This window comes from Perognathus longimembris, chromosome 1 (assembly GCF_023159225.1).
Source record: "Perognathus longimembris pacificus isolate PPM17 chromosome 1, ASM2315922v1, whole genome shotgun sequence".
Taxonomy (NCBI): Eukaryota; Metazoa; Chordata; class Mammalia; order Rodentia; family Heteromyidae; genus Perognathus; species Perognathus longimembris.
Window position 1 is genome coordinate 18,623,967 of NC_063161.1, and position 16,507 is coordinate 18,640,473.

The following is a 16,507-nucleotide window of genomic DNA, read 5'->3' on the forward strand; positions in this document are numbered from 1 at the left end:
AAGGGACTAAAAGCACGGGTCAAGTGATATAGTACCTACCCAGCAAGCTCAAGGCCTTGAGTTCAATCCCTAGTACCATACCAAAAAAAAGTAAATAAAAGCTGAGTATATTTTGCACATGCCTATTATCCCAGCATCAGGAAGCTGAGGCAAGAAGATGTTGAGTTCAAGACTCAGTCTTAAAAAAAACAGAAACAAACAAAAAGGTAAACAGGTAAATTTTAAAAGGTCATATATTCATAAAATGGTCAAATATATTTTAGTAAATTAGCAAATACATAAATTGCTGACTACTTAAACTTCTAATTGTCAAAACTACATGGTCTATGCACTTGCTATCCCCTAGTTGGAAATGCCTTTACTTTCACATCCAAGTGGTTCACCCCTCAAATTCCTTTAGGTTTTTGCTAAACTTTCACATTTTATGTGAAATTCTAGCCTACCTCATTCTGACCTCTGTGTTCCCTGTCCCCTGCTTACCTTTACTTTCCTCTTCAGGACTCAACTGTCACTTGACTGATCATCTCACTGAAGTAGAAGAGCATGAGAACAGAGTTTTCACCTGTTGCCCTCTCCTGTGCCTTTGGCACCTAAGACAAAGCCTGGCTTCCAGTAACTACTCATTAAGTTTTACCCCAAGGACAGTAGCTGGTGAAATAAAAGTATAATATATGTGTCTCCCACAATCCAGCAGTCCCATTCCTGGGCATAGATCCCAGAAAACTCTCACACCAGACTATAAAAGGACATGTATGAAGGTAGTCCTTGTAGAATTATTTGTGTGGTTAGAGAGGTGCAACAGACCAGGTGCCCATCTCCTTGGGGTATAGGGGCATCTATAATACAAATTAGAAAGCAGAGTTATATTAGATTCAAATTCAGAAGCCTCAAAATAGAATTGACTGAGAATTATTTAGGGAATAAGATAAAGTCTAGAGCATAGTACCACATGCATAAAAACACAGAAGAAAAATAATGACAATATTGAACTTACTTAAACTTTTTCTTCTTTTCAAAGAATATTGGGGATTGGTGAATATGTGTTTTTCTTCTTCTCTTTTTGTTTGCTGTTTGTTTCTTGAGCTAAATAGTCCAGGTTGGCCTCAACTTTGCTGTGTGGCTAAACTAGTTTTGAACTTCCCAGCCCCATGTCTCATCATTATAGATTGGAGATAACACCATTAGACCTGGTGTGCATCTGATTATGAAAGGACTGACATAAATAATTGTAATGCATCATTTCTACCTATAAAGTAAGGCTCAGCCACGGGTGAGCAACTCAGATGGAAAGATGGCAGTGACCACTATGGGAATTGAGGAATTCCATGAGTGGAATTGCCTTGAGGTTGATAAGGCACAAAAATTACTCACTAGTCCAAAAAATATCCTCAAAAGTATCTTCATTTATGGAAGCCAATGTGAAGATCAACTTCAACTCAGATGTTAAAGCATGATTTTGGAGTGAGTGAGAAAAGAAAAGGTGAGGAAATAAGCTTTCAGTTGCCATGATATAAGGGAAATTTTAGTGTATTTTTCTTTGGGGTTATTTTGTCCTGCTCTTAATCACATCAAACACACTGTCACTATTATTTTTCATTTAAAATATATTAACCATTCTTTGTACCACAAAAAAAGAGTGTATTTCCAAAATAAGAATAAGTGTTACATTTTATAGCTAAGATTCATTTCTTTACACACATTTAAAATGTGTGAGTATATGTACGTGTGCACTCATGTGCATGCATGTAGTAATCAGAGCTTCCCTCTCAAAAAAGTAGAAAGGGGAGAGGTTGCTATGTAGAAGACCAAAGGTACTATCCAAGGTCTTTGAGAAGAGGACTTACACAGGGATAATACCTAGAACCAACACATTACAATAGTCAGTCCTTTCCCATTACATCTTATGCTTTTTTTTTTCTGCCAGTCCTGGGGCTTGAACTCAGGGCCTGAGCACTGTCCCTGGCTTCTTTTTTGCTCAAGGCTAGCACTCTGCCACTTGAGCTACATAGCGCCACTTCTGGCCTTTTCTATATATGTGGTGCTGAGGAATCAAACCTAGGGCTTTATGTATACGAGGCAATCACTCTTGCCATATCCCCATCCTCTTCTTCTTCTTTTTTTTTTAATCAACTATGGCCCTTCTGTTTCTTTGGTCTTGTGACAGAGTGATCCCAGGTTAGCCTCAACCTCCCAAATGTTGGCATTTCAGGTATGTGTCACCACTTCTCTCTGCCTGATTTTTATATACCTGATACTGACTATCCATTGCCTCTGACATAAATAAATCCCTACTTGTAAGGACAAACTAAAATGTAACATAAATTTAAAAGATAATAATAACCCCAACCATCCTATTATGAAATGTATATGTTTTAAAACACAAGGTCATCAAGTTACCCTCAACCTTAGCATTTAATTTTCGAAAGGTACAGTAGAAAACAGAACACATTGGTACCTACTATTGAAAATAATCCAGCAAAGGTGCTCCTGTGGAAGAGCCACCTGCATGATGAGCCTTATTGAGTACAAGAGATTCAGACACTTCTTCACAGACTCCTTGTTCTGCAGGTTTATATCAGAGTCACACACTAGCTTGTAGCTGCAAATACTTTTGCCACTCAAAGCATGAAACTGAAACACATTGGAAAATATAAATTGGAATATACATACATACACAACTCAGGAAAGTATCTCTCAAAATGTAAAGTGCTAAAATGGAAATAATTACTCTTACAAGTTTAACAGATTAATCCAGAAAAAAACATAGATAGGTTTCTTCAAAATATCGTAAATTAAAGATTGACATTCCTTAATCAGAAGCCACTCTGAGCAAAAAAAAAAAGTGCATTACCAAGAATATGGAATTGAATCATTTTTTAAATTCACTTGATGGCAGTTTAACTTGTCTATTAAATCAGATGTAATTATTTTCCATTTACATAATTCATCCATTAATGTTAACTGAGACCCTCTATTTCACTCTGCCAGGCAAGAGGCATTCAGAAATGAGCAATAGATGGTTCTGCCCTTGGCACAGTAGTGTTAAGGATGTCTGATGTGACTTCTGTAGTCACTGAACTAAGTACCTTTTGTAAATTTGAATTAAAAAAAAAAGTTTTCAGTGAGAGATAAGACTATAGGAGTGACCCACGGTCAGAACGCTAAGTGTTCTATGTCATTACAAGGAATCTGGACTGTAGACAAAGAGTAAAGTCAAAGGACAGTAGGATAAAACATTTTTCATTTATCCTTTTGCAATTAATTTTGATATGTGGAAAATGAATTGTGGAGAGTGGTGGTGAGAGCTACATATGTAGAAAGTAGAAGAGACTTTTGCATTCAATGGAATAGAAGCACTAGCCTAGCAGTGCCTAGTATTCTCATTCATGCACCTATGGTGCAGCTACACCAAATTGTTCAATAGTCCCCCCAAAGTTGCCTTGAGGTTGTCTGCTTATGAACCAACCATACATTGTTTCCAAGACTTTGAATAATTAAGTTTGGAATAACACAGATTTGAAATCAAACTGATCAGAGTTCAAATTCCAGCCCTATCTATGGCTTTGAGGGTGCTGGGATGGCTTCTTGATCCCTAGTGAATTTCAGTTTCCTCTTCTATAAAAAAGTCAGGACTATACTAAGACTGCAAGATATTTCAGATAAATGCATTTTTTTCCATAGCTAGCACATGGACGTGTTCAACTGGTGAATTAATGATAGCAATGCACAGAGGCTAGAAATCAATTATAAAAATTTTTGTGTCAAACATCTGTAATCAAAAGCTAAATTTTATACTTTCTGATTAGCTTTATTTTCTCTTTTGTAAAATAAGGCACTAATAGTACCTAACTTCTAAGGTCATCAACTGTATTTTCCCAAGTATTTTATAAACTGAAAGTGTCTACAAATATCATTCAATAACAATAGTGTCTGCTGAGAGAGGAAGTGATTATGTTGACACAATCTCCAAAGCATTGTTACAAAGCTTAGTAAGTTCATTTTCTTAACCATGCTTGAAATCATATGTCAAAGGACTAAGAGCAAGTGGCCAGATGCCATGTTAAGCAATGAAGATAGTCAGAGGATGACAACTAAAGGGCACAATGCAGAGATAATCATAAACCATAGCTATCTTTTCTGCTTCTGTCATCTTACTGTAAGTCCAGCTGTTTCATCTCCAAAGCCCTTTGGAAAAAAGATACTTTTGAACTGATTCACATCTGCTCCATTCTCATCAAAACTGGTACTAAACTGCTGAAGATACCTTCCATAGCACTGCAGAAGGGCCAGTTTGTATTCCTAAAATAAAAGGAGGAATTGATTAAAGCTTCAAAGTAGCATTTGATGATTAATATTCGTATTATTCTTAATAGCACCAATGTTGAGTACTACTACTATTATTACCACCACTTAATACAAAATTATGTGACAGATATGTGACTGTGTGACATAAGGACATCGTTCGATTTAAATGTCCCCACCACAAGCTCAGGACCTTCATGACCTGACCACAAAGATAAGAATATTCACTTTAGCACAGCAAAACCTACATTTACTCAAAATCTGAGCCCCCAAATCCAACTTCAACCAATACTCAGTCAGAGGGAAATGTATAGACTTGCTACAATCAGATGCTTCATCTCTTGTCACCCATAGGCACAGCTGACCTAGAGAGTTTCAAGTAGGGAATCTGAGCAGTGCTTTAAAGCTGAGTTCCTTTGCAATTTCCTCTGCTTCCTCCCTGGCAGCTGTGTCTCCAGGAAGAGCTCAGACCTAGGTGGGAACTGCTGCCCAAGGGCCTCACTCCAACACTGTTCTGCTCCTTTTTCTATTGACTTTTTGTTATTTGAGCACTAATTCTGAATCTTTCTTACCCTAAGTGGATTCACACCACAGATTCAAATGGGTTAAAGAGAATATTCCACAAAATTATCTTTACTATGGCTAAAAATCAAAATCAAAGCAAATTACAATGCAAGTTTATTTCCAGGATTATAAATGCCATCAGTGTTCCATCAGTGAAAAGTAGATGAAACTTTTCTTTGTTTCTTTGTTTCTATCAAAAACACTTCAAATCCTTCATTAACTTGCTTTATCATCTTCAAGCATGTGTTCTCCTCCCCTTTCCACCAATATCCTCTCTGCTACCCTCCTCAAACAATCCCAACTCTACACTATACTGCAGTAGAAAGCAGAAATGAAGGAGGAAAAGAAGCTGAGACGCTGAAGATTTAGAAAACACTGAATACTGCTGCCTCTGTCTGGCCAAAAATTCTTTTGGATAAAATAGCTCTTGTGCAACATTTCATATAACTTAGAATAGTTTGGACTTACGCCAGAGTTTAAAGGGAAAACTCACATTACTGTTAACTGAAAACTGTCTTATCAAACCAAGTTCACCCACCCACTACATTCCAAAACTTAGGCTTTACTATGGACTTAAAAATAGGTCACAGGCTCAGTCTGGCATCTAATATACCAAGCAAGAAGCAGGGCATATATGGAATGACTGCTGTAAATCACACACAGTAAACCATTCAGAAGAAGCTGAAAGTCATTTAAAACAGGACACTTGGAAAATGGGCAACATAACAGGGAGGCCAGGAGCCATGAGGGCTGTAGGCTGTGCAAGGCCAACCATGTCAAAAACAACAGGAAGTGGTGTCTGGGGGCCCCTTTGTATAAGGTAGGAACATGGTGACTCAGCACTTCCTGCTGTGCACCTACCACACCCTCAGCAATCTGAGTGCCTTCCCATCCACTGCCAGCCTCTAGTTCCTGCAGGAACTTCTCCCCACCCCCTGGAGAATTTCAACTACAAAATTAAGAAGCAAGCAAGGTTACTGTACCTCATTAAACTTTTAATGATTCATGTAGCGTGTGTGTGTGTGTGTGTGTGTGTGTGTGTGTGTGTGTGTGTGTTTGCCATCCTGAGGCTTGAACTCAGGGCCTGGGACTGTTCCTGAACTTTTTTGCTCAAAGTTAGTGCTCTGCCACTTTGAGCCATAGCTGTATTTCCAGCTTTTTTGGTAGTTAGAGATAAGACTCTCATGGACTTTCTTGTCCCAGGCTGGGCTTTGAATCTCAAATCTCAGCTTCTTGAGGAGCTAGGATTACAGGCAGAAGACACCAGCACATACACCCCCACCTCAACCCCACCTCATTTTTTTTTTTTAAGAAAAAAGGTTGGAAATATGTAAAGTAGAAAGAGCAATAATATAAAAAGACCAAATAATAATTACCCAAGCTGAGTTTCCCTTTGGCTTTCTTTGCTCCAGAGGCACTACTTTGATCTGACAAAGGCTATCCTCCAACCTTCAGAAGCTTTTCATTGTAATAGTCAGCTGGCAGCCTGGGGGCGTATTTGGTCCAGATATTAAACAAAAGTGGTGGCACTGTAAAATAAAAAAGGGGGGGAAGAAAAAAAGGAAAGGAAAGGAAAGGAAAGGAAAGGAAAGGAAAGGAAAGGAAAGGAAAGGAAAAGGAAAGGAAAGAAAGGAAAGGAAAGGAAAGGAAAAGGAAAGGAAAGGAAAGAAAAGGAAAGGAGAAAAGGAAAAAGGAAAGGAGGAGGGAGGGAGGGAGGGAGGGAGGGAGGGAGGGAGGGAGGGAGGGAGGGAGGGAAGGAGGGAGGGAGGGAGGGAGGGAGGAGGGAGGGAGGGAATGGAACACAAAATAAAATGACAACTTATAAGTCAGTGGGAAACCCAAGCCTTAAAATTTGTGCTATCTTTTCAGTGTGCCTTATTAATGCCTAATTAACCATAAATGTAATAATAGTTAAAAGTTTTGCTTCCTAGGTGCTAAACACTTCAACCTTTTATAGACTTTTTAATGCACTATTTTTACAGAAGTTTTAAGTATACAACAGAATTGAGAGGTAATTCAATTTCTTACAGCTCCCATTTTTTAACAATACTCACACTAACAGAAGTACATCCTATTATAACTGATGAGCCAACACTGACACATCAATATCATCCAAGGTCCATAGATTTACATTAGGGTTTTCTCTTGATGGTGCACATTTGATGGGTTTGGACCAATGTGTAATGACACATACCATTATAAGAGAGTAGTTTTACTGCTCTAAAAAATCAGCTGACTATTATATTCCCTTTCTCTTTAGTCTGTTAACCACTGATCTTTTCACTATCTCCAGTTTTTGCCTTTTCCAGAATGTCATGCAGAATATAGCTTTTTAGATGGGTTTCTTTCACTTAATAACACACATTTACATTTCCTGCATGTCTTTTGAAACCTGACAGCTCCTTTCTTTCTAACACTAGTATCACATTGTCTGAAGTACCGCAATTGCTTTTCGTACTTGTTTCCTGAAGGACATGCTGGTTGTTTACAAGTTTTGGTAACTGTGAATAAAGCTATTATAAATATCCATGTGCAGGGTTGTGTATGGACACGTTTTTTAACCCTTTAAGTGAACACCAAGAAACACAATTATTGGATCATGTGATAAGACTATGCAGTTTTATTAAAAAAAAAAAAAAACAACTGTCTTCCACAGTAAGGATCTGCTTTGTATCACCACTGGCAATGAATGAGAGCTCCACATTTTTGTCAGCATTTGGTACTGTCAGTGTTCTAGGCTTTACCTGATATGTCTTTGGCAAGTATATTCTCAGTTTATGGGATAGCTTTTCATCTTTTTTACAGTACCTTTCACAGAGCAGAAATATTTAATTTTAATGGTGTCTAACTTATCAAAAATTCCTATTACAGATGGAGTATTTGGTACTGTATATAGTAAGTCATCACTAAACCTGAAGTCATCTAGACTATATTCTAGAAATTTTATCATTTGATTATTATACTTAGATATATGATTTTTAATAAATTTTTCTGGAGTATAAGGTGTGTTTCAATTCTTTCTCTCTTTACATGTAGTTATCTACTTTTCTAGCACTATTTATTGCAGAGATGACCTTTTCTCTACTGCAATGCTGTTCCTTTGTTAAAGATCAGCTATGAATACATAGTGCACAGATACAAATTCTATGTTCCATTGATTGTCTTTAATTGAACCAATTATCATGTCTTTATTACCATTACACTGTTAGTTTTGAGATTGGGTATGATCAATCCTCCAACTTTGTATTTTGTTTTCTTTTGCTTTGCTTTGCTTTTTGAGACAGGGTTTCAGTATGTAACTCTGACTGACCTCAAATTCAAGAAGCTCCTGTCTCAGCTTCCTGAGTGGATTACAGGCCTGTGCTACTATGTTCATCCACTCCTCCAACTCAGTTCTTCTTCAGTATTGTGTGGGTGATTCTGCCTATAGTAAATGTAGGTACTCAATAAATATTTGTTGAAAGACTGAATGAATGAGTAAATAATTAGGAGAAATTTCCTTTTTAATGTATTCATTGTTATTGTAAAGGTGATAAATAGAGGTTTACAGTTACATAACCAGAGAACGTATACATTTCTAGGAAGAAACATTTCTCTTATCATTTTATTATTTTCTATGAAGAGCTCATGGGCTCAGATATTCAGTGGATCCATTCAAGGTTATGCTCCCTTCCATCAAGTAAAACAAAAATAATGTATACAGTAGTATCAAAGGGGTGTCCAGTCAGCTACCAGGGTAACATATCACTGCCTATTTTATTCATTTAGTTAACATTTATTTATTCCATCTCTCCTGAAAATTATAAATGCTGCTACGAAAATTCTAAATTCCCCTTAATATTTTTTCAATCCTATCTTATAAATTCCTACTTAATAACAGTATATTATATACTAAATGTTTGTGTTCTCCCAACCTAAATGTATTGTTCAAACCCTAAACACCCTGTGTGACTGTAGTTTTGGGAAAGGATCTCTCAGGAAGCGAAATAAGATCATGAAGGTAAGACCCTGGTCTGATGAGATTATGTCCTTCCAGAAAGAGATGGCAGAAAGCTTGCTGTGTCCCTGTTTGCTCAGAAAAAAACACTATGTGAAGACAAAGCAGTCTTCATCAAGCCATGAATAGAACAATAGAACCCCCCCACCAGATGCCAACCACAACTACAAGATAAATTTCAGTTGTTGAAGCCCATCTAGTTTATGGTATTTTATTAATATAGCCAAAGCTGACTAACATGGAAAGGGATTTAAATTTCATTATTAAAGATGGATCTACTATTTATGATGTACATGTTACAATATTAATAAAACAATCTCTAGAAAAACCTGTCAAATAGTTCATTTGTATAATTAAATTACTAAATCAAAAGGACAAAGTAGTCCTTAATATTATTAATCAGTCCTCTCTATATAGTCCCTTATGGACTGATTAACAATATTTAGGGTAGAAAAATATATGCATGCACCAGTAATAAATGACAATGCCAAATAAATAATGTGACAAATATAAAACCTAGAAGCTTAAAAAGCAAAAGATATTTTCTTTGTTCATTTTGTATTTTATTCTTACTTTAATTTGCTGCTTCACAAAATGCTCCGTATAAAAATAGCTGTAAGGCCAGGTGCCAGTGGCTCACCCTTGTAATTCTAGCTACTTAGGAGGCTGAGATCTGAGGATCATAGTTCAAAGCCAGTCTGGGCACAAAAGTCTGTGAGACTCTTATCTCCAATTAACCACCAGAAAACCAGAAGTGGCTCAAGGTCCTAGAGCGCTAGCCCAGAGTTCAAGCCCCACAACCGACCAAAGATAAATAAATTAAGGATAGATTTAATACCAGACTTGCTGGAATTCTCAAATTATATAGATCAACTAGATTATTCTTCCAAACCTGACAGCTGAGATAATGATGACTAGGTTTGTTACTCATAAAAGAAAAATACCAGCTTCATTAAATCAATTGAGGTTATATAACACAAAACATTTTTTTCAGTGAATTCTAAGTTTAGAGTAAGACTGCTCATTAGGAATGGCTTACATAATGATTAAGCAATAATTCATAATACACACTATAGGATGTGTATAATAATTTTAAAAGAATGTTATATGCTTTGTTGCTCATTGCTTATAGCTGCTCAAGGAAATTTAGAAAGTTCCAAAATAGAAAATTTTAACTGTATAAGCAGAATATCGAAATGTCATGTGATTATGTTAAAGTATCTCTAAATCTTATGAGCTTTTGTTAAAGCATACTTTAAAAATATGAATCATACTCTTATTTAATGACACTGCTTATATGACCAAAAATCTATTTTAGGTACTATAAATTTTAATGCTTATGGAAATACCTATAGTCAGAAGAAACAAGTTGATTTTTATAATATGGTATAAAAGCAGCTCCTACCTCCTGGGTTCCCAGCACATTCCATGTGCCAATCCTACTCCATTTGAACATCACCAAAATAATATTTTAACACCCCCCCCAAAAAAAAACTGTCTAAGGTTAATCCCTTATCGAAAATTTCCCAAGGATTTCCTGTTACACTTGGGATAAATGCAAACTCTTTAAAGTAGCTCAAAAGCCTCTCCCAGCCCCATATCCTTCTCCCTTCATGCCATTGCACCTGCCTAACCTTTCTACTAATGGGCGACACCTGCTCCTTCCAAGTACCTGGGACTTGCCTACCAAGGATTTTCCTCTGCACTTGCCCCACCCGCCTCTTATCTATTTGCTTAGTAATCTCCTGGGCATCCTTCTAATCTTAGCTTTCTGTCACCTCCCCTATCATTCATTTGAAAGCAAGTTGCCATTCTATTATCCTTACACTTTTCTCTGCTCAAGTGTCATCTACTCTGACCACCTTATTGAAAACCACAACTGTTTCCTACTCCATAAGCTCTTAACTTCTTTTTCTTGCTAGAAATCACCAGTTTCTAGATTACCTTAAAATATACCTGTATGATGTGGTTGTCTCCTCTAGTATATAAGCTTCAAGAGGGCAGACTTCAGTTAGTTCACTGCTGCATCCTCCATACCTAATACAATGCTTGGTACAGGTACTCAGCAGCTATTTTCAATAAGAGTAAGAAATTGCTTGTGTGTTGATTTAGTGACTCATTCGCTAAAAGTCTATCTATATCACTAGACTATAAGCTCAATGTATAAAGATTCCCAAATCTATTTTGTTCATCTCTGTGTAATCAATGACTAGGGCAGTGCCTAGTACATTGAAGGCACTGAGATAAGTTGTATAAATAAACAAAATTAATTTCCTAAATAGCATGAAACATTTTATTGTTAAGGTCTAGGTCATTTCTTCACATTTGTAATTATCTGAAAGATGGGACAAATACTGTCCTTAAAAATTGGCCCAGATCTACTTTTCTGTACACAATATTCACAATTACTAAGAATACAAAGACAATCTATTCCCTTGAATTCTTCCAATAACAAATACCTATTGTTTGCTATGTCTCAATCCCCAGTCTAGGTTTTAGAGACAGGGCAGTAAAGAAGAGACGTATTATCCCAGACCACCAGGGAGCTTACATTCTAATAAAAGAAACAGACAATATGTCAGAAAACAAATTTAAAAATACAAGTTGATGGGTGAAAATGCATCAGATAGGAAATTTCTCTGTAAGGTTCTAACAAATAAGCCAAAACCTGGAAAAATGAAGGAGCCAGGCAGCTGAAAAGCTCAAGGAAGAATATTTCAAAGGAGAGTGCAAAAATAAAGGCTCAGAAAAGTTCTGAGAAGAGATGAGCAGCAACATGAAGATGACAAAGCAACTTAATTTTATTCTAAAGACAACAGCAAGTAATTGAAAGGCTTTTGATGAAAGTTGATGATGTGTTTATAATGACCACCTTGATTACTATGTGAATGAGAGATTTCAGACAGAGTAGCTGGAGAGAAATGGTGGACTGGAAGAATTACTGGTAGTGAAAATGGAATTAAATATAAATTGTTTAAATATGCATGCATATAGGTTGAATATGTAATATGCTGTTCTTGATCTTTATTTATTTGCTTTACGTTTTATTTTGAGACTGGGCCTATGTAGCCTACATTGGCTTCAAATTCAAAATCCTCCTGTATCAGGCTCCTGCATGCTGGATTACAGGTGTGCACCGCCATCTCTAGTATAAAAGGCTTATTCTCTACTTCTATTCCTCTGTCCATTCTTGGTTCCCCTCTAACCTGGCTCATCAGCAGGATTTACCAAACTTGACCATTCTTTCTCCTTGAAATACTCTCTCTCTCTCTCTCTCTGCTTCTAGTACCCCCATGCTTACTAGTTTTCCACTACTACTTGGCCACTTTTTAGTCTTTGCTAGTTGCTTTTCTCTCCTACTTGTCAATCTGGGAACAGTCATTTACTTTTTTCTAAGTATATACATTCTCTCAGTTATTTTGTCAGGTATCCTAACAAATATCATTAATAGACTGATGGATCAAAAAATGTATCTCCTCTGACCTCCAGATTCAAATGCCCCAAATCATAGTTCTGCCTGAATGTTGACTTGAATCTCAATCTATCTAAAATTAAGGGCTGGGGATATGGCCTAGTGGCAAGAGTGCTCGCCTCGTATACAGGAGGTCCTAGGTTCAATTCCAGCACCACATATACAGAAAATGGCCAGAAGTGGCGCTGTGGCTCAAGTGGCAGAGTGCTAGCCTTGAGCAAAAACAAGCCAGGGACAGTGCTCAGGCCCTGAGTCCAAACCCAGGACTGGCCAAAAAACCAAAACAAAAACAAATAAAATTAAAACTGTCCATTGTCCTCCCTCCTATTAAAAGCCTGCTCTTCCCACAATCACAATCCCACCTCAATATACTTGGCAGTTTCCCAGTGTGGCTTATACTCATTAACTGCTTACACATCTCATCTTTTTTTTTTTTTCTCAAATTTTTATTATCAAACTGACGTACAGAGAGGTTACAGTATCATACGTTGGGCATTGGATACATTTCTTGTACTGTTTGTTGCCTTGTCTCATCTTTCTACAAGGTTCCCTTCCCTCTTTTGTGACCTGGCTGCCTACCACATTATTTTGAACTGGACTTCTAATCTGATGTCCTTCAGCTTTATTCCTTGACTTATTTTTCTATCTAGCATTTATCTCATTGTAAAATGTATTTGTTGCCATGCTGTCTTATACTAGGCGATAAATTCTAAGACCCCCTTAATGGATGCACTAAACCACAGACAGCACTGAACACTACACATACTGTGCCTTTTTTCTATACACACATACCTGTGATAAACTCATATATTAAACACAGTAAGAGATTAACAATATAGAACATAATAATAAGGTATATAAAAGTTATATGAATGTGATATCTACCTCAAAATATCTTACTATATTGTGGATCTTAGCAACATTTGCATGTAAGTTTTTCTTTCCTCATTAAGAACTTAGACTTTTCATTTAAAGAGAGTACTTGTGGCTTCTCTTTGGCACATTTGAGTCGCCAGCACCATTACTCTTTTACTGTGGCATCATTATTAATAAGGGTCACTGGAACATAAGCACTGTGACAGCATAAGAGTTGATCTAATAACCAAGATGGCTACTAATAGGCCAGAAGGTTTTGTCTATAGCATGGACATGCTAGATAATGGAATGATTCACTTTCCAGGTGGGATAGAGAAGATACGGCAAGATTTCATCATACAGCAAAAGAAAACATCATTCAAAACTGTTAATTTCTGGAATTTTCCTTTTAATATTTTCAGATTGTTTTATCACATGTAACTGAAACCGCAGAAGACAAATCCATAGCCAAGAGAGGCTCCAATACTTCTATATTTGTTTAGTGGTTGATTACACTTGCGAAAATGAACATGTCAGACCTAGAACAAATCTAACATGCTAAGTGAGATAAGCCAAGCTCAGAGAGACAAATGGCACATATTTTCTCTCCTATGTGGAAGCTAAATCTAAACTATAACTGGACATGAAAACTTATTCAGGTCTTTAGACATTCATATAGTTTAAAGGAAGATACCCTTAGGGGAGGAACACAAGATGTAACTTCTCTGGACATTTAAAATACTATTTATTGAAATGAACTCCAGGAAATAGAAACATGGATTTTTGTTAATGATGGTGGTAGTGCTGCTGCTGCTGGTGGTGGTGTTTGTCTTTAGTTTTTTTCTTTTAGGAAGGGCAAGGGGGTGGGAGGGAAGGAGGAAGGGCAAACCAATGGCATCATACTACTTATTATACACTATATGGAAAACGACCTATGTAACCCATGGGGAAGGGAGCAACTGGGGGGCAGTAAAGGAAAGGGTGACATTGTCCAAAAAACGAAATGTACTCATTACTTGACTTATGAAGTGGTAAGCCCTCTGTACAACACCTTAATAATTAACAATAAAATTATTTTTTAATGTATGCATCATAACGATAGATTTTGTGTGTGTTTGTGTGCTGGTCTTGGGCTTGAACTCTGGGCCTGAGTTTCTTTTTACTCAAAACTAGTGCTTTACCACTTGAGCCACAGCTCCACTTCTTGGTTGTTTTTGTTTGTTCGTTTTAGTTGGGGGGGGTATAATTGGAGATAAGAGTCTCACAGACTTTCCTACCCAGTTTGGCTTTGAAACATAATCTATGGATCTCAACCTCCTAAATAGCTAGGACAAGTATAAGCCTCTGGCATCTGTCAAAGACAGATATTTTACTATCTTTTGTTAACTTGACGTTTTCCCAGATTCTAGAAAGGTACCTAACTCAGTAAATAGATGCCTGAATGAATGATATATTAAGTTAAACCTAGTAATTAATATTAAATATGTGAACAAAAATGTTAGATATACATGGATATATATATCACATTTGTTATGTTTGTATGAATATTAAAATTACCATTTTGGTATTCTTTGAAACTTCTCTATATTTGTGATTGTTCATTTTGCAATGTACTTAACCAAGAAAGATGGTAACATAAACAGGAAAGATGGGCTGGGGATATGGCCTAGTGGCAAGAGTGCTTGCCTCAGCACCACATATACAGAAAATGGCCAGAAGTGGCGCTGTGGCTCAAGTGGCAGAGTGCTAGCCTTGAGCAAAAAGAAGCCAGGGACAGTGCTCAGGCCCTGAGCCCAAGGCCCAGGACTGGCAAAAAAAAAAAAACCAGGAAAGAATCTCAAAAGCAGATAGCTTACAGTTCATAGTAATAACATGGTGGCAGATTCTACAAAAAAAAGGAAATGTTCAGATGTTATAAAATCAAGGGAAAAAATCTGTGATCCCAATCACAATATAATAAGAAAATGTACACATTCACAGGATAACGCACGTCATGGTATCAAGAAGGTTTTTGAAATGTGAAACAAGTCCTACCCAGAGTGGGGGTACTAGTTTTGGAGCAAGGAAGGGAGAACAGAAGAGGTAGAGGATGAATATAGTTACAATACTTTATGTACCTGTGTGAAACATGAAACAATAAAGCTTCTTGGGTTTGCAAAGTGAGTAGCCGAGGGCTGGAGATGAGTCTGATCAAAGTACACTGTACTTTTGATGTGGACATTTCAAAATGAAACTCCCTTGTCCAACTAATTGATGCAAATACAAGTGTAGAGGGGCGAACTTCCTTGAAGAACTAAACCATCTCAAAGTCATTCCTCGAATATTCTTCCAATTCAAGACCACCGTATGCTTACCAGATAAATGCGACGTTGTGGAAGAAACCATAAACCGAGTCACCTAGAGAAGCTATTAGGAGACACACTCAGAACAAACCGGAGTTAATGATACTTTTTCTGTGTTGATTTTTATTTTTGACCTGAGCGGGAAACTGGGATGTGATAAGTAAGTAACCGGGAATTACGGCCAGTCGCAGGGACGAATGTCCACTTGTGGAACTTCGCTGGTCGGGACCCTCAGGTCAAGTCAGGCCCGGGCCCAGCCCGGGGTCCACCAGGCCGACCCTGCTCCCGCCAGACCCGCGTCGGGCCGCCGCCTCGGGCCCTCCTCCAGCAGCCGGCGCCCTCCCCGGCGCCCTGCCAATGCTTACCAACGCCGACGGAACTCGTCCTTCTGTTCCTCCGTCGTCGCCAGGGCCTTTTTTTTCTTCATAAAACCTAACAACTCCCGAATCTCCTTCTCGAAAGAGGCCAGGAGCGGGTTTTTAGCGTCCAACGGCCCGTAAAACGCGGCAGTGGGCAACTTGTCCTCAGGACAGGACCTGCGAAGAAACGGGCTCCAGCTGGCCTTGGACTCCTGGGGTGACTTCAAAAGGGCTGTAGAGGTCGGAGGTGGGGTCGGTGGAAGTTCTGGTGGCGAGGAAGTCGAGGGGGATTCATCGGACGGAGAGCTCATCAAGGTGACGGACGCCGCCATGTTGATGCCACCACCGTCCGTCCGTCCGCACACCCGCCTGCCAGGAGCGTGTGTGTACACGCGGTTGCCTGGCGACGGTCTCGTAGCAACCAAGTATCCCGCGCGCTTACCGGCAAAACACAGCGACCCCTACCGGGCAGAGGAAGAACAAAACCGGGTCTAAACGGGATGATGCCCCTGGAGGTTTCCCTGTTATCCAAGTGGCACTTCTAAAGAAACCAGAATACAGAGAAGGTTTTGAACAAAGAAAGCATCAGTCCTGGAGCCGAAATTTGACTATCACA

At 38.1% G+C, this 16,507-nt stretch overlaps 1 protein-coding gene across 1 annotated transcript in view; it reads right to left on the minus strand.

Moving 5' to 3' along the window:
• Cfap54 (cilia and flagella associated protein 54) overlaps positions 1–16,223 on the minus strand; it is a 258,505-nt gene extending 242,282 nt beyond the window's left edge. The window contains 6 exon segments of the mRNA XM_048340566.1: positions 2,460–2,631; positions 4,156–4,299; positions 6,288–6,308; positions 6,310–6,384; positions 6,386–6,395; positions 15,898–16,223. Coding sequence (XP_048196523.1) covers positions 2,460–2,631; positions 4,156–4,299; positions 6,288–6,308; positions 6,310–6,384; positions 6,386–6,395; positions 15,898–16,223 — 748 coding nt within the window.
• Between the last annotated feature and the right edge of the window lie 284 nt (positions 16,224–16,507).